This window comes from Seriola aureovittata, chromosome 16 (assembly GCF_021018895.1).
Source record: "Seriola aureovittata isolate HTS-2021-v1 ecotype China chromosome 16, ASM2101889v1, whole genome shotgun sequence".
NCBI lineage: Eukaryota > Metazoa > Chordata > Actinopteri > Carangiformes > Carangidae > Seriola > Seriola aureovittata.
Genome location: NC_079379.1, coordinates 13,078,691 through 13,097,775, shown reverse-complemented (window position 1 = coordinate 13,097,775; position 19,085 = coordinate 13,078,691). Strand labels below are relative to the sequence as shown.

The following is a 19,085-nucleotide window of genomic DNA, read 5'->3' as shown; positions in this document are numbered from 1 at the left end:
TAGAAAAAGGCCAGTGCATTTAGATATTTGCTGTGTATAGGTGAAGGTTTTGGCCAGAGTAAGTCACATCAAGCTCTAGAGACAATTAATATCGCTCTAAAACGAAGCGTTCACTTAGTGGATGGACTGAGCAACATCACTGTACTTCAGCCCTGCTGCCGCAGGCTCTCTATATAATTTCATTTGGTTGGTCAGCAATAAACTAACACTATGCATGTGGTTTATTCAGATTTATAGTCAGTACAGTACACAAGGTAGTTATGGACTTGACTAAATCAGATACACGTTAATAACAATAAACCAACATTATGAACTATTTAACTAAAATGACCTAAAATCAGTATTTAAAATATTAAGTATAGTTTAAACGTTCTGAGCTCAGCTGCATAAGTAACATTCACAATGTGTTTTTACACTGTGCACACCACTAACTACTACTTCACCACTGACTCAGGAATCAGGACAAGGACTAGAGGCCTGGACAGTTTGTTTCTCTCCATTATTTATGACACATCGCTCCCACGAGATGAAACAACATGGTTCAAAACATTTTTCTAAGCATCTTGATTTCCTCCCTGACACGATCCAACAAAACCTGCAGTTTATGATCCTTGAACCTGTAGATTATAACCACACAGTTTTAAGAAGAGTGTGTCACAGGCTATTTGATATTTTTTCATAAGCATTGGTTGATTTTTGTTTTTTTCAACATCATCCTTGTAGTTTCCTCCACATTTCTTTCAGCTTTTTAAGATCCTTACCCCTGCACATTGCACTTGCACCATCACATACCCTGACGTATGTGACAAATGAAAACGGATAGATTTGTAAGCACATTTGCATTGTAAATGGAGAAATTTCATTTGAACACTACATGCAAATGATGATGTCAAGAAAGTCTCACGTTTCTTTGTGGCAAGTCTTGATGCAGTGAAAGGGATCAAGAGTACGGCAAGTGGTTGGCATGGCAACCGGAGTCAGGTGTGCTTGCACGTGCGTGTTGTATGTGCACACTCTGTTATTCATATATACAGACAATCAGTCATCTATTAGCAAAAATCAGGTGGATGAAAGTAAAGCTGCGCATGCGTGCGAGGATATGCGTAGGCTCTATTTGATAAGAAATCGGTGTTTCTTAACATTGGACGCACAAAAGTGTCATCAGCCTGTTTGTCTTTACATGTGGAGAAAAAAAGCCTTAATTGCACGAGTTTAATGGCGCAACAGCTCAGTGAAGCTGGAGGAAATGAGCGCAGATCGTGTGCAGATATGCGCCAAACCCCTCCAGATAAGAAGGCGTTTAATATGCTCGTGCGCTCGTGAGGGTTTCGCATGGGGGAGGGGACCCCTGCGCATCACTGAGAGTGTGTGTGGATGGCGTGGGCTTCTCTCCTCCAAACCGCACACCATCATCACTCGGTCCACAGCGACAGCCTCGTACGCATCACCATCCTCCTCCTCATCCTCATCCTCATCCTCACCATCTCCCAGGCTGAGGGGGGATCACACACATCGCAGGAATTAAGGTGAGATAAAATTCAATGATTAGCTGTTAGTGGTTGATGGCATCTTGTAGCGGTGGTTATATATGTATATATATTTGTATGAAGACATCATGAGGAAGACACGATGGGCGTGTTCTCCAGCCGTTTGCTTCACACAGCAATTAAAATCGATTTTGTGAATCGAGACTCGGGCCTGTAATCTGATCCAAGTCGTGACAAGACGCTGGCTGTGATTTCTAAGAATGAGCGGAGATGTTGGGATGCGGACGAGCAGATAATCGGCTGGTATTGGTGTCAGATTTCTATTTAAATCCGGCCGTGTTTGTAAGGCTGTATAAATTGGCCTGTGAGCGACAAGGCCTGTTTTTTTTTAACATCAGCGAAGACAACTATGACTGGACCGGACATTTCTAACCAGACTCTTGGATTCACATTTTCGCTGTGCTTGGTCCTAATTGCTGCTTTATAAAAATAACAATTCAGTACAGATATTTAAACCGTGTTAAGTAGGCCTGGTAAAGCATGATATAGGCCTGTATTGAGATTTTTATTTTTTTGGGGGGGGGGGGTGTCTTCGACTGTCGTTGATGATGGATGATCTTCAGGTGTCCAGAATATTCATCGCGACACTTGACTGATAGAAATCTCCCACTGCTTTTAATAGGACTGCGTGCATGTGATGTGATAGCTTATCTGCTCTGCTTGGCCTTGCAAGGAGGTGGTAAACTGATGCTGATTGATTTTTTTTTGAACGAGGGAGGAAAATAAATAAATAAATAAATGAATAAGGAAAAGGCTTTCTGACTGTGACCAGGGAGCAGTAATTTCCATCCTCCTCAGATCCTCAGGCCTTCCTCTTCTCTCCACTGATAGGGCTGTTGTGTTGCAGGCTGCATGGGGCTGTAGGAGTGTACTGTCAACTTGACAAGGAGAAAGGGAAGAGATGGAAAAGTGGGATTTAAGCCTTTTGTTTGTGTCTGACCGGTCTTTAGCTTCACTTCACAGGATGTGTGTGAGGGAGACAACCAATGCATGTTTAAGGTTGTGATTCGGGTGGGAGCAGTAGGTGCAATGAGCTGTAGCTTCAGCCTACACATCCTCAGCGATTGTTGCATTGTTTACTACTGCACAGTTCTGCAGGGGGAAGTAGCCATTTTTTTGTTGTCTGTTTTAATATAATTTTCTTTTGTTTCAAATTATTTCTAAATCTAAATTCTCATCTAAGGGGATGTATGGCGTCTCTGTAATGTGTATTGATGACCTAAAACACTTTATTGATTTACTGTGATTGATATTTGAAATTATTCCTGCACAGACTGATGATTTCACTTCAGCATTTAGTTTTTTTTTTTAAATGAATATGGAATTGGAGCTTCGCTTTCTAGATTGTGCAAACACTATCTCTCTCTCTCTCACACACACACACACACACACACACACACACACACACACACTGCATGTGCAGGCGATTTCAGTTATTCTAGCTTTTTTTTTTCCCCACTGAACATATTTCGACATGTCACGGCAGGAGCATCACAAGTGTAAATAACAAAATGAATGATAGCTGATTTTCATTTAGCCATTTCCATTTTGTTTCAGGTTCCTGCTGTTGTTTATATTGGCTCACACTGTTATGGCTTACTGAGACATGAGCCATTGTTAATGTTATTTGTAACACCTGTGCCCCATCAGGCAAAATGAGTGACAACACCTGTGTAGGTAGAACATGTGGGTGCGAGGACTTTAAAATAAAACAGCTCTATTGTTTTCTTGTTTGCTCATGACCCCATATGCTCATATTATTTCATACCAGCTTGTGTTTTGTAAGGGATCGTGATTACAGCCCTGGTCTGAGACATTATTAGGTTAGAGTCCTACAGTTTAGCCTGGCTGGCCAGGCCTGGTGGGGTTCCTTTGATCTGTGCCAGTAAATCTGCTTGTGGTTCTGCGGCCTTATGACCAGAGATGATGTCTGAGTGAAATTTAACAGAGACAAATGAGCTAAGTGTTTGCATCGAGCAGGATACAGATGGTGGCATAATTCTCCTGTATATCCTCGTGTATCTACAGTTGAAACGATTTTGATTTACGGAAATGTATACAGTTAAACATTCAAGTGATTTTTATTAAGCATAGGTTCCCAATGTTCTCTGAATCCTGTCTGGTTCCTATGTGAGGATTTGCAGTTTTTCTCTGATTTGACAATTTGTAGATCAAATAAAAAATCAATTAGTTGAGAAAATAATTGATCATGAATACCAAGTATTTGTCTCAATTTGGGGAAGAGTTTTGTTGTTCTGTAATTGTCCATGGTAGGTTTTTTAAACTGAGTCTAATACCGTACAGCCTAAATATATTTATATTTCACTGGTTTTAGTCCAAGAATATTAAATAAAGGAACATACAATGAAGGGTTTTAGTATTTCTCCATTAGAATTATATATGTTATATATGTGGAGAACGCTTTGAAGCAGCATTGAGACCATCATGTAGGGCAATGCAATTTACAGAAAATGAACATTGACAGTTAAATGCAGGAAGAAAATAATAAAACCCCGGCTCTGGCATTGTATATAGATATACCACATACCTGGGAAACATTTAAAGCTGTGTCAGGCCTGTTATTAACTGTCAGACAGTGGTCAAAGTGAGCGTCGCAGAGATGTCTCTCATTCTCTGTCTGTTGTTCTGCTGCACTACAAATTCAAAGTGACATGTTGTTTTATTTCATGGTCGACCTCGAGGTACACGGCGTCTTAACACAGAGACATATGGATGTGGGTATCCACCAATGATCTTTTTTTTTTTTTTTTTTTTTTTGGGCTTTTGTGCCTTTATTGGACAGGATAGTGGAGAGAGACAGGAAATGAGGAGGCAGAGAGGGGGAATGACATGCAGTAAAGGCCGTCCAATGGGGGACTCGAACCGGGGCCAGCTGCAGCGAGGACTGTAGCCTCTACACATGGGGCGCCTGCTTAGACCACTACGCCACACGACGCCCCCCACCAATGATCTTTGAACGAGTCAGCTCCTTAGAAAGGTTTTTTAGGGATAAGTATTTTTCAAAAAGAGATGTGATACTGCAGCAAACAGGTAAAATGGGCATCAGTTTTGTAGCTTCTTAATTTCAAGCCTCATTTGTTTTAGCGCAGTGTCTCTAAATCAGCACTTGATCTGTTTTTCGATGAAGGAATGTTAACAGCTTTATTTGATTAATCCAAGAAGTGAACTTTGTGTTTTCTTCAATGTTGTTAATGTATTATTTTCAAACCTGACATTTAATGGCGCTAGAAGGTTGAAGACTTTACATTTTAGTGGAGGAATTTGTGAGCAGTTGTTAAAAAACAAAATAAAGAGATGTTAACATGGACGATCGGATGACCACATAAACAGCAAATACCCTCCACTGATGTTCTTTTATTCCAAACTAGAGTCTGATCCTCTGCATCATTATCTCAGTCGCATTAGATTTGAGTCATGCTGATGTACTGGAGCTCTTCGACACGAACTGAGGCATTTAAGGCATTTCTGCACCAAGAAACACCCATTAAAAATCAGTCTCACTGTTCAAGGCTTGATGTCTCGCCCTGCAATTACTGCTCGGGTCCATCTGTGACTCAGTAGAGACCGCATGCTGGGCAGATATGGAAATGCAACAGGTGTAGTCAGGAAACACATCGTTAAAGTCTGGTTAAAAAGAATGATCAGTTCAAAGAGAAAGATGTGTTTGGACAGTAATAGGTCCCACCCCTCCACATGTACAAGACACCCAGCTGTGCTGTAATATTTTGGGTTTGTTTGTGGAGTCACTGTGGCTGCCCTCAGTGGATATTGTGCTGTTATTTTGTGAGATAATTTGTTGTTACTTTTGAAGCTCCCACAAAATGTCTCCCTTTTATGACAGTTGACCCTTTTCATGAGAACCTCCACATGCCTGAAATACGACTAATTTAGCTTTCCACTCTCTCTCCAGGCATAAGAAGAGCCTGTTGTCAGTCAAGTGAACTGGGAGTCAACTCTTGGAATCTGTGAGGTGTATCCTGAACAAACTGCGTCAGCACGTTCAGGTGGCCTCCTTACACAACGTTCGACCGCATTTGCTTCTTCTGAACCTCCTTTTAAAATGGAGGACGGCTACCAAAACCGGACCGCCTTCATAAAAGGTGCCAAAGACATTGCCAAAGAAGTCAAGCGGCAGGCCAGCAAGAAGGTCGGCCGTTCAGTGGATCGGGTGAGCGATGAGTACAGCAAGCGCTCCTACAGTCGTTTTGAAGAGGATGATGATGATGATTACCCGATGCAGGGAAGCCAGGATGGCGGTTACTACCGTGGAGACAGCCAGGCTGCCAACGACGATGAGGGTGGCCACAGTGACTCCACGGAGGGTCACGATGAGGATGATGAGATCTATGAGGGCGAATATCAAGGAATCCCCAGGGCTGATTCAGGAAAAGGTAGCCTGGCCGGAGGGCCGGGCTCTGTGGGGGCGGGCGCTCAGCAGTTTAAAGATATTGGGGTGTCCGAGGCCGAGAGGAGGAAGGACCAGGAGGAGCTGGCTCAACAGTACGAGACCATTTTACAAGAATGTGGTCACGGGAAGTTCCAGTGGACCCTGTACTTTGTTCTGGGTCTGGCTCTCATGGCAGATGGTGTTGAGATCTTTGTGGTTGGCTTTGTCCTCCCCAGCGCTGAGAAGGATATGTGCCTGTCTGAACCTAACAAAAGCATGCTGGGTAAGACTCTTTTACAACATTCACCAAATAATAATAATCACAAAAACGGATGTTTTGCGTTCACATTTTAGTAATAGTCGCATTTTCTTTGCTCTCTCCTCAGGTCTGATTGTATATTTTGGGATGATGGTTGGGGCCTTCCTCTGGGGGGCTCTGGCTGACCGGATAGGCCGCCGCCAGTCTCTTCTGATCTCTCTCTCCATCAACAGTGTTTTCTCCTTCTTCTCCTCCTTTGTTCAGGGCTACAGCACCTTTCTGTTTTGCCGGCTCCTCTCAGGTGTTGGGTAGGTTTTTTCAATCTGGGCCACTTACTCTGACATTGGATATGTTTAAGTTTACAGGGAGTAATGTTTTATAGAATAATAGAATAATAGAATGATCTAGCAGGTCTAAGGGAAACACAAAAGGTCAAACTCAAACAAATCAGATTACTGATTTAGAAAACCATATGAATGTAATTACATAAATATTACACTGCAGGAATGAAGATTTGTATAGAAATGACCAATTTTCCTAAGTAAAGGAAACACACATAACATAAAAATTAGTAACCAGGAATCACAGAAATGTTTTATTTTAATATGTATCACAAAATCAATATACTTACCTTCCAAAATATGTCATCTTTTGCTGTTATACACCAGACTGCACCATTTTCAGTTTAATAACAGAAGGATGGGGATTATTAATTATAGATGTATTTCGCTGTTATCCACTCAATTTTAACACTCCAGGTTTTATGCCATCAGAGTCTTTACATTATTAAAACAGCAGCTTCTCTGGTTTAGTGAAGTGGCAAATTGAGATGCTGAAATCGTTTCCATTTGTGCTAAAATCAGTCACTTTACCGCTGAGGCTGTATGAGTTAGCTTTGCACCATGCTGATGAAGTAATACAAGTGTAGAGGGATCGAAAATAACAATAAAGCTTTGTTGACCAAACAAAACAAGCCACTGCAGTAAATAAAAGGCTGGATATTCAAGCTATGGTGCCTCCTCTAAACAGTTCAGGTGCTGTAGTTTTAGCTCAGATTGGTATAAAATTTTGTCTGTCATATCTTTCATACTGTTATTCAAAGTAAACAAAAGCCTGGCCAGGTGTATCAGTACTTTAAAAAGGTATACATGGTGTCTCAGGGCATTAAATGTAAAATATATAAACGTACTTCTTTTTTGTGAAGTACAAACATGCTGAACTCTGTGTGCATCTCTGGATCTCCAGCTCTGGGCTCAGTGGGTTTCTGATCTTTGCAGGATCGGTGGCTCAATTCCCATCGTGTTTTCCTACTATTCTGAATTCCTGGCCCAAGAAAAGCGCGGTGAGCACCTCAGTTGGCTCTGCATGTTCTGGATGATTGGAGGAATATACGCATCTGCTATGGCCTGGGCCATTATCCCACATTACGGTGAGTACAGTAGCATATCCCTGAAATGATAAGGTTATGGTTCGCGACTTCTTCACTGTCCAAGATAGCTGATCATCCCTTTTTTTTTTTATTTACACTCGCATCATTATTTTAATATTTTGGGGACTGCACTAACTGGCTAAAAAAGGCCACTTTCATACTGTGTCTGTCCATGAACTATAAGGCTATAGCCAGTTAGCTTAGCTTAGCTCGAAGACTCGAAACAGGGGAGAACTGCTAGCCTGGCTCTGTCCACAGGTTTATATAATCCACCCACTAGACAAAGTTTAAAATAACATGTTATATCTGTTTTTTTATGTATTGGAGTGGTGTCAATCTTACAATAAGATTAATAAGCGTATTTCAGTGTCAGATTATTCATTGAGATTTTGATATATTTTTGAGCTTTGGTTTTGGCAACAGGTGAATTTGTTGGTGATACATTGAAGGTTCAATCTCATTTGCTGCTATCATCTGCCAAGAGACACAGCACTGATGCTGACCTCTGACCTCTGACTTCCAACTTCCCTGGAGGGAAGAAATAAGAACATGGCTCATACTATGTCCCATCAAATTAAATGTATACCAGAATGATTGTCTGACCTTATCTATTATTGACCCAAGTTGACTCACATTTATAGAGTGAAAGTACAAGGTGAGAGCTAATTTCTTCATGTTGGTGTGTTTTTTGTTTTGGTCTCCCCAGGATGGAGTTTCCAGATGGGCTCGGCGTATCAGTTCCATAGCTGGCGTGTGTTTGTGCTAGTGTGCGCATTTCCCTCTGTTGCAGCCATCGCTGCCCTCAGCGCCATGCCAGAGAGCCCACGCTTCTACTTGGAGGTTAGCAGATGTGTTTGCTAAGAGTTAGTTCCTTCTTGGCAATATAAGCAGATTTTACCCATATATATATATATAAAAGAGTGTATACGAACATGGCTCCATCTTGGGTAAAACTGTTTTTTTACTTATAAATGTTAAATGGGACAAATACGTACGAATGCACTGAAAGGCTATGCGCAGTATGACCTTTACTTTTTTCTTCAAACAGAACGGCAAACATGACGAAGGCTGGATGATTCTGAAGCAAGTTCACGACACAAACATGCGAGCCAAAGGATACCCAGAGAGAGTGTTTTCTGTGAGTGGACACTCATATTGTTTTGTTCAGGTCTGCAGACACTCAGATCTCCGCAGTGTGTTTTCCTTAAAATCATTGAGCTATAGAGGACCTTCACAACAGGAAATCTAAATATAGTTCCAGCTTTATAAGCTCACATGGAATATAATAATCGGGTTCATAGAGACAGTTTCCCATTTACCTTGACACCCAAATATCCGCCTCTATAAAAAAAAAATTTGAATCCACATTTCAGTATGTTTGCATAAAATGATTGTTGTGTTATCTGTCTGGAGTTTCTCTCTCGTTGAGTCAAAGCAGCAGGAGAAAGAATCTCCAGAAATCTCACAGTAATTAGAAAATCACAACATCTGGCTGAAGTCATGCCTCTGAAGGACTTTTGTCTCTCTGATCCAAGGTCACCACAATCAAGACAGTGAAACAGATGGATGAGTTGGTGGACACTGGCACCGACACTCCAGTCTGGCAACGCTACAAACTGAAGATTATGAGTCTCTCCCAACAGGTGAGTGAAGCTGAGAGAGGGGGGGGGGATTCTTATAGTTGAAAATATAATTTACATATATCGTTAATTTATTCTAAGAAAGCTGATAAGGGAAATGCCTCTGGGGCCTCATGTCTGTGTTAAAAGGAGATTAGTGGTTGTGCAGGCTCTTCTGAACCAAAACTGTAACCAAGTGCCTGCAGCAAAGTTTTAGAAGCATGAAATAACCCTGAGATCATTGCTTCTTTAAACCTGCGGTGTTACAATAATTATACAAGAGTATGAGGCTGAAGCCTTTTACAGCCCTTTTATAGCCTCGAGCTGTAAAAGGCCTCAGTGGAGCTGGTACCGGTGGAAAGAGACATTGTGGATGGAGGTGTATATGGTCAAGCGTAGCTAAAAGGTTTAAATCATCATCTTTTTCCTCATCAATTATTTTGTGTTCTTGACCTATGACTGATTTTGTGGGTGAATTAATCAAAATAAAATCAACAAATTATTCCAGGTATTTTCAGCCTCACGCAGATTTTCTCACCTGCTTTTTGTCTTTTTACATAATGTGACTAAATTAGTGACACTGATTTTACATTTGTATTTGACTTGTATGTGTTTAAACTAGTCTGTTTAATGTGTTGCACATTGTTGCAGCACCACTGCTCCGGGTAGAAACTTTGCCAGCTTCGTGCCTGATTTTAATTTGCAGCCTACGTTCAGCCACACACAAACACACACACACACACACACACACACACACACACACACACACACACACACACACACACACACACACACACACACACACACACACACACCTACACCCTCCATCTTTTTTCTGAATCTGCTGCCACCTGCTTAGTGCCTACTGAGAAACATCTTGACAAAAAGAGCCGAAGCACTAAAAATGTAGTTTTATATGGAAAGAACAAAGGGTCCATGCAGAGACTCTTTTGGAAAACCAGCACGGCTACTGTCACGTTGTATTCAGGTTTTACCTTCCATTCAAGTTCTTTCTAGCTTCACAAGTTGCATGTTCCTGTTCGGAAATATCAAAGAAAGATCACATCGTCAAATAAAAGCGAGAGCATATGCAGTGTGTGTCAAAACTGTCATCGCTGAGAGTTTAAATCTGGTCTCCCAAGTTTTCTTTCTCAAAAGCTGTGTGTACTCCTGTTCATGTGTTGCAGATGCGTAAAAACATTCTTGCCTGCTTCAGCCCCGAATATAAACGGACGACTTTCATGCTCATGGCTGTTTGGTTTACCATGTCTTTCAGGTAAACCAAAGACTCATAAAGCTTTTTTCTATATTGTGAATCGCGTTTTCACTTTTGATCCTCATCTGATCCGTTCTTGGCTCTCACAACTTTGCAGTTACTACGGCCTGACGGTTTGGTTCCCAGACATGATCAAGTACATCCAGAAGCAGGAGTATGAATCGAAGACAAGGACCTTCACTAAGGAACGAGTGGAGCATGTCACTTTTAACTTCACTCTGGAAAACCAAGTGCATCGCCAAGGACACTACTTTAACGACAAGTAAGCGTTTTGTGAGTTGCAGTTTTTAGTCCAGGATGTAGTTGATTATTCACTGGTATCGTCCGATTTAATACCCCAGTACAGAACGTTTCACAGATATTCAATATAAAACTAAAACTGAAAAATGTCTCCCGTTCACCAGGTTCCTCAACCTGAAGATGAAATCCATGGTGTTTGAAGACTCTGTGTTTGAGGAGTGCTTCTTTGAGGACATCACCTCCACACACACCGTCTTCAGAAACTGCACCTTCATTGCAAGTTTGTTCTATAACACAGGTAAATATCAATGGAAATTCATCATTGTGTCCATTAATGATTTGCATCAGTCGACAGTCAGTATCAGGGAGTTTTAATCTGCGCTCCAACTAATGATTGATTATTGATGTTTTGTCCCAACAACATAATACAAAGTAATTAAATTTAAACCTGCATTGATTCATATTTTGACTCCTCTGGGCAACACATCAAGCGAACAACACAACGCTGACATATTAGCCTCTTATAAAGTTGATATGGCTAATGTGTTAGCAAACTGTTTACCTATTTATACACATTAGCATTCATTTGGAGTCAAGTTTCTGGCCACCCAACATATGTTGTGTCTAATATTCGCTCTGATGTTTTGCTATTTTGCTGAGAACAGCTGCCAGTTGTGGCCAGAAAATGCTCTGAACAGTAATGTTATGAGCTGTGAAACCCAAACAATGAGTTAAGAGACAACAGTCTCTAAAACACTCTGTAGAGCTGAGGCGTGATAGTCAGGTGATAAATCTCTGAGCATCTCAGTGAATAATTTGATCCACTGTTAGGACAAAAATATTGATTGATGCAGCTTGAAATGATATAACAGAGAGAAACTGCAAATCTGCTCTGAGCACACTGACTAATCATTTCAGCTGTAGTTTTAAATACACTGCAGGGAAACGGTTGGTAATTATCACTCTGCTTTTATCAAACTGCTGCTCAGAAAAAAAAACACCAATCGGTTCAGATTAAATAGGAATTTTAAATAGTTTATTAAAGCTTAAAGTAAAAGAGAAAAAAAAAGGAAAAAAACAGCAGTTCAGCAGGACTGTTACCATAGAGACGTTCTGATGCTAGTATCCCCGGGTTACGCTGCAGCAGAACTTGTTGCTGTAGCAACATAAACAAATTCAGCCCAGACTTTTTGTGTGATGGGATTCGATGTGAAACAGAGCTCATTTACATGTGATCTGTCCATGGTGTGTTATTGACAACATGTCAGATTCAGAGCAGGGAGAAATATATCTGAGAAACTAAACAAAAAAACATTTTGAATCTCAGCATCTTCACTCCAGCAGTTACTGCGGCAGTGTCTTCTCGTCCCTGAAGCCAATGATACATTCTTTTACATTTATGTCATTTGTGCATCTAAAGTTTTATGATCATTCAGCACTTTCATCCAGCACTGGCTGCCTTTAATAAAAACTGTTATTGGTTATTGGAAGCAGTTTCAGCAGTGTCATCAGAAAATCCAATCATGCAGTTTTCAGCTGCTACAGGCAGCACGGTATAAACAGAGTATAAAGTAACAGGCCCTGTAAGATGGGTGTGACCTCTCCTGACCTTTTCTGTTATTTTCCTTATATATATTTTAAGAAGTCTGGGGGAACAAAAATGATTGTATTGGATTCTGTTTTTATGTTTCATCTCCGCCTTAAAGGAAATTTGATTAAAAACAGACTGACAGAGGATTGGTTGTGTGGTGACTGTGCAGATGTCCTGACCGCTGTTGCCCGCAGAGGATTTAATTCATTCTTTCCCTGTTTTAAAAAAACTAATCATCTATGCAAGAACGTAGGTTTGCTTCATCTGAAATGAAGTCGGATGTTTTTTCAATCAAAAAAAAAAAATAAAAATAAAAATGATTATTGTGCTTCCAGTATTAATTATAGTTTAACAAAAACTTGCTAATAGCAAGTAAATCTTTGTATTTTTAATGCTCCAACCCAAGTTAAATTCCACTGAACCTATTTAAAATAATTTCCTTTATCTGGAAAACATACAGAGGATGTAAAAGCATATTTTCAGCCCTGAGTGTTGTCTTGCAGGTATTCCTTCCAGGCTGACCCAACCTCTATAAATAAACCTGTGTGCTGCCAAAAAAAGCCTGCAGTAATAACTCAAGGCGATGTAAATGATTGTATTTGACACTTTTCCAACAACTCCTTTCTTCTCTCTCCCTCTCACCCCCAGAGGAAATTACACCCTCACATTTATTTATCAGTTTCTCAAAGATTCAAACGCTTTTCTGATTCTTTTAATTCACTATTACCAAGAATTAACTCTTTTGTTCTCGATCTTTTTCTCTCTCATTCATCAGATTTATTCAAATACAGGTTTTTCAACTGCAAACTGGTCAACAGCACATTTATACACAACAAGAAGGGCTGCATGCTCGACTTCAGCGACGACTTCAACAATGCGTACATGATATACTTTGTCAACTTCCTTGGCACTTTGGCGGTGTTGCCTGGCAACATCGTGTCAGCTCTATTAATGGACAAAATAGGCCGTTTAAGGATGCTGGGTAGGTAAATCTAATCACGGCAGATAATTCACTTGCGACCATAGAGGCTGTTTAACTTAATGTAATTCTCGTTCATCTCTCCGAACAGCGGGATCCAGCGTCATATCTTGTGTCAGCTGTTTCTTCCTGATGTTCGGCAACAGTGAGTCAGGGATGATCGCCCTCTTGTGTCTGTTTGGTGGCATCAGCATCGCCTCGTGGAATGCCCTGGATGTGATCACGGTGGAGCTCTACCCCTCTGATAAAAGGTAACACGAGAGCAGCTTTTGCCGCTTCTGTCAACACAGCGAGGATGTTAAACAGCAGGGTGTTAAACAGCAGCTCTCATCAATGTCATCAATAAACACAATAGGTGATGGTGGTAGATTGTGAAACTTGCGGGGAGTCAGTTGTGAAAATGCAATGTAAGGTTTTATTAGTTATTCCTATGTTTTCCAATCAATATATACATATATTTTTATATTTCATTTTTATTGTGTTTCTTTTCTATTTCTATTTCTGTTTTATTTTTATTTTTATTTTTTATCATATTTCATTTCTTTTTTGTGGTGAGCGGAGGATCTTCCTCCAGATGTCCAGGTGCATTTGTTTCTGTATAAACATATTACATTTTACAGATCCTTTTATAATCTACACACTTGTTATACTGTAGCTCTGAACTTTGAGCTTTAAGTTTTGTTATTTATTCATTTTTTACCTGCTAATTTGACTCATATTTACTACAGATAACAACAGAATGTGTAGTAAAACAAATGTAGTAAAAAAAATGTTCAAACACAGTAATCTGGCACATTGAAGACAGATTAGTTCAAAGTAGTTAATCTGTGTTGTTAAAATGTTTTAATTGTGTTTATCCCTCTCTTCTTGTCTGAAGGACCACAGCATTCGGCTTCCTGAACGCTCTCTGTAAGCTGGCGGCCGTCCTGGGCATCAGCATCTTCCAGTCATTTGTCGGCATCACCAAGGCCCTTCCCATCTTATTTGCTGCTGGCGCGCTCGCTGCAGGTAGTTTCCTTGCAACGAAGTTGCCTGAGACACGAGGCCAAGTGTTGCAGTAAAGCAGATGACCAGCAGTGGGCAACAGAGTACAGCTGGAGTGTGTGTTTGACAACTAGAGCCCAAACATCCTTGAGAGCTGCAGCGCCGTCCATCACACACCAACAGAGCAGACTGCCTTCCCCATTGTAAGCCCAGAATCCTTTGAAATATGGATTGCATCTTTCAAAGTCTAAACAGAGCCACAGAGATTAACAGAAGAGCACACAGATGTAGGAGTAAACACCTGTGTCAGGATAACACAACTACTTCCATAAACACTTTATTTCAGCTGCGTTCTCGGGTATCATAAAAAAAAAAAAAAAAGATATTTTACAGAAGTGTAATACTTAAAGGGTGATGTGGTACAAAATGGAAATGTGCCGTTAAGATAATCTGCAGTGAAAAGACAGAGAGGTCAAATGAAACAGAAAAAAAAAGCCATTTCTGGGGGAACGTGTGAAAACATTTAGTCCATGTATGTGGACAATTTTGACACATGACTGTGTTATGCTGGCTTTCAGTGCTGCTTTTTAATTTACTGTGACATTACTGGTACAATTCACTCAACATCTCCATTCAGACTGATGCTCATAGACGTGTTTGATTAATATTTTTTCTTTGAAAAGATGTCAAATTAATATCAGGGTGATCCTTCCTCCTCTAAAAGCACCCATGACCCTTCACCACTGCCGACGACTGAAGCTAGCCCTGCTGAGCACTGTTACTTCCTACCAAATAATATGAAAACATTCCAGTGAGGCCGGATTCATTCAGAAACAGAGAGTTTTGTTCTTTATGTCCCTGCATAAATCCAGTCTATTCCTCCTCTTACAGCCTCAAAATATAGGTGAAGATGCATTTCACAGGATTCTCAGTTGTAAATGGGAATAGTCTGATCCACTTCCTCGGTGTTCAGTGTTAAAATAACATTTCTCCCTCCCTGTTGTTGAACCATACAGCTGTGGCAGTGTGACGATGTTCATGTCTGCAACACAGGAACGTCTGTGGGACGGATTTTGGTCAAGAGCTAAATGTGAGAGCAGATACAAAAGTGTAATATTTGCTAAATTAGTGGCGTGAGTGTGTTTATATGTGAGTGTGAGTGATTGCATGTGCACACGTGTGAGAAAGCGATTTATTCGGCATCATTTCATCAAATCAGTGCAGCCATGCAGACAATATGATTTCAGTCTTTTCTTTTTTTGGTATTGTATTGATCCAACAGCCGAATGTACGGAACAGCAGGCTCACATTTTTAGGCTAATTTATAAACAATGATATCAAATATAACTCATGCAGTAGCTCAGGTGTGGTGAAATGAGTCTACATTTACAGCTAATATTATATTTTAGCACCACTGCGCCAAATTACTGTAGATGCAGGATAATTTTCCATCGCACAGGCATAGCTGCATTAATTAGCCTTAATATGAAAACAAGTCACCAAACATCATCTGATTGAGTGTGAAAGTTCATTTTTTTACCTCCTTTCACTAGCTTTTTCCAAAGCTTTCAACTGTACCTCACAGTCTTCTGTCGATGAAAGCTCCTTAAAAAGCTGGTAAGTGGACTTTGAGTTAACTTTTTTTTTTTTTCTTCCCCAAAGTCATTTGTTTGCTTTGTGTTTTTCTGTTCAGGCTCAAATTATACAAACTACGCTGTATACTTTCTTAAACTTGTGTTATGCCCCTGAAAAGTCATGATATCATGACGTCATTGGCTTCATAAGCACAAATCAAACTGGACCAAAAGAAGAAGGAGCAGCTGTTGAAAACAAGTCCAATTGATCAGGCAGTGAGGAACAAAGAGAAAACAGAGATCACTTGTCTAATTTCAGTTTAAGGGCTCCTGTTCAGTCATTCCTTCACTGCCTCCATTTGTACCACAAAAAGTGAAAAGTTATTCACTCTGCTCCAGCACAATACTGTTTAACGGTCCTTAATGGTACCATAAGTACTGCACAAACTGTCTGCTGTGAATTTGATATAAATTGGACACAGTCACTCTGAAATGGACGCTAACTGAGTACCATTATTTATACATATCACTACTTCGGTATCATTTCTCCAAAGGTGTACATTAATATGTGTGCTGACAATCAGTGAGTGAGTTCATGGGGGCGGCTGCTGCCCTGTAAGAGTGTGATGTTTTGACCTAAAGACGTCCTCTGGATTGTGCGTGTGTGTTCAGGATGTTAGAGGCTTTGGTGTTGTCTATTGATGAGTCCCCCACAACACAAACACACACCCATTAGATGGATAACAGATATTATCTCAGCTACAGGAGTGTGTCTGACTGCTTAAACTCTGTATGTGTGTCTGTGTGTGTGCATGTGAGAGTGTGAGTGAGCGAGAGACTTTAAAGGAATAGTTTGACATTTTGGGGAATTCCCTCATTCACTTCTGTTAGTTTAGCCTTGCATAAAGACTGGAAGCTAGTCTGGCTCTGTCCAAAGGTGAAAAGGAATAGTCGGGCCCACAACCCGCCATAAAACCACAACTTGTTATTTTTACTCTTCGGTGTTTGTACAGATAAGGAGACAAGATGTAAAATGTTAATTAGTGAGCTTTAGAGGCAGATTGTGTTACTTTTGGAGAGAGCCAGGTGAACAGTCCCCCCCCCCAGTCTTTATGCTCATCTGAGCTAACTGACTGCCACAGACCAGAGATTGGTATCATCTAACTCTCAGCAAGAAAGAAGATATTATTTCCCAAAATTTTGAACTATCCCTTTAATGTTGTCAAATCTAGATTGCAGTCAAATCTCTCCCTTGCTGTCTGTGTACAAAGTCATGTGCGTATTCCATGAAAAACTTTGTCCCGTCTTGTTCATGTTTGAGAGGCTGCTTGGATGCGTTGTTGACGTGTGTGTGTGTGTGTGTGTGTGTGTGTGTGTGTGTGTGTGTGTGTGTGTGTGTGTGTGTGTGTGTGTGTGTGTGTGTATAAGCTGACTCTAAATCGTCTGTGACATATTTTTCTACTTTTTCTGTTGCGGTGATGAATCCTTGTGATGAACACAGCTCAGTTGGGGACCACGGAAATATATTTACACTACGAGAAGAAGAAACCTAATGCAATATATGCAGTGTAGAGATGTGTTGTTCTTCATGATAGACTCGGGTGCTCTTTCGCTGAAACAATTCAGCCTTTAAGGCAAATCCCATCAAAGACAGCCAGTCTCAGAGATAACGTGCGATCTGTTCCTCTGTTTAGAAACATGGTAAAAGGATCATATCTTAAATTAAGACGACTTTACCCCCTAATCCTTCTGTATTCAACCGATCGTGACGCATGTTTGTATCGTATTGTCTGACTTCTTGGACGTCCTGTATGCCAGCTATTTTTGTCTAAAGCAAGAACTTGTGTTTTCATTGTTGTATGATGACATAGATTTGTTGCTTGCAGTGATTGTTCTTAATCAAAGTGGGGTTAAAATTGGTGAAACTTGAGTATGTGTTCTGAAAGTAAGTTAGTGGTGACTGTGCTCCCTGTTTACCTTAGACCCAGGTAACTCATACATATATATATATTATATATATATGCGCCTAGAATTTCTGAGGAGGATGCTTGTAATTGTGCAATTCATCTTGTCGCAGAGATACAAGATAGCATGGCTGGAAAAGGGCAATACACTTAAGTGTAGGGGGCCGAAAATGTGCATAAAATTATGAACGAAAACCCGTTTGTCCATGTGAGTCCGTTTAAAAGGGGGAAGTGTAAGCAATAAAGTGGAGGCTTTCCCCATTACTGAGGAAACAGGAAGGTTAAACTCAAAAGGACCATGGTTTATAAACTCATCAAGAGTGCCACATGTCAAATTGAAGCTCCTGTCCAAAATGTTTACTCTTTAATGTTACTATGTGTAGAATTTTGATTCTATATATATATACATATATAAATGTATAAACTATCAAAGTGTCACTGGTTTGAGTTTTATCTATAATGATGGCAGTGATAGATGTGGTCAAAATAAAGCGAACACCAGCCTGAAGACTTCCCCTACTGATGACGGTCTGATAAAGGGATGGAGGACTTTTTATGGCATGGTTTTATGGTCTCCTCATCTCTAAAGAGCACACGGATCAGACCTGAATGAATCATGACAAAAGGACCGACCCATGCCAGAAAACAACTCCTTCATCTGCAAAGAACTGCAAGAAACCTTCACTGTAGTTTGGACTGAAGGAGTTTCTGTTTTTGTTTTCTTTAGTTTGACTCTGACCTGTTTATTAAATGATAAAAGTTCTACTCTAAGTGTGAGTTCAATTCAAAAATCAATGTGTACTGTGTGTAGAAACTAGATGTTTGTATGTGCAAGTATGGAATTTGTGGAACAAAAGATCAAGGAAAACAATTCCAAAAAAAAAAAAAGTTCAATATGACACAAAAATCTATCGTGTGTTGTCTTTGTGTTTTGTAAATGAAGACTGAAAATCTTGGTAAATTCAGTATTTATTACTTCTGGATATTGAGAATATTTTAGTGATGCTGAAAAGGTGCTGTATTTATTTTATGTGAGAGTTGTTCATTATGCTGGGATTTGCACTTTTGTGCCATTTATCCAATTCTATGAAGAAAAATGATAATGGAAATAAAACTTGAAGAAAGGAAAGAAAAATGTCATTGTTTGCATTATAGAGATCGGTTTCGTTTGAATTCACAACTTCATACTTTAAATGTTAATGGCTGTACTTGGCA

At 40.2% G+C, this 19,085-nt stretch overlaps 1 protein-coding gene across 1 annotated transcript; it reads left to right on the top strand.

Moving 5' to 3' along the window:
• Positions 1-1,173: 1,173 nt before the first annotated feature.
• On the top strand, positions 1,174-19,005 carry LOC130184039 (synaptic vesicle glycoprotein 2A-like). The gene is made up of 13 exons (XM_056399798.1): positions 1,174-1,526; positions 5,479-6,238; positions 6,342-6,522; positions 7,492-7,643; positions 8,350-8,483; positions 8,692-8,781; positions 9,179-9,286; positions 10,450-10,538; positions 10,636-10,800; positions 10,943-11,076; positions 13,145-13,351; positions 13,440-13,599; positions 14,226-19,005. The coding sequence occupies exons 2-13, from the start codon at positions 5,629-5,631 to the stop codon at positions 14,407-14,409; spliced, it is 2,214 nt and encodes a 737-aa protein (XP_056255773.1). The 5' UTR covers positions 1,174-1,526; positions 5,479-5,628; the 3' UTR covers positions 14,410-19,005.
• Positions 19,006-19,085: the final 80 nt, after the last annotated feature.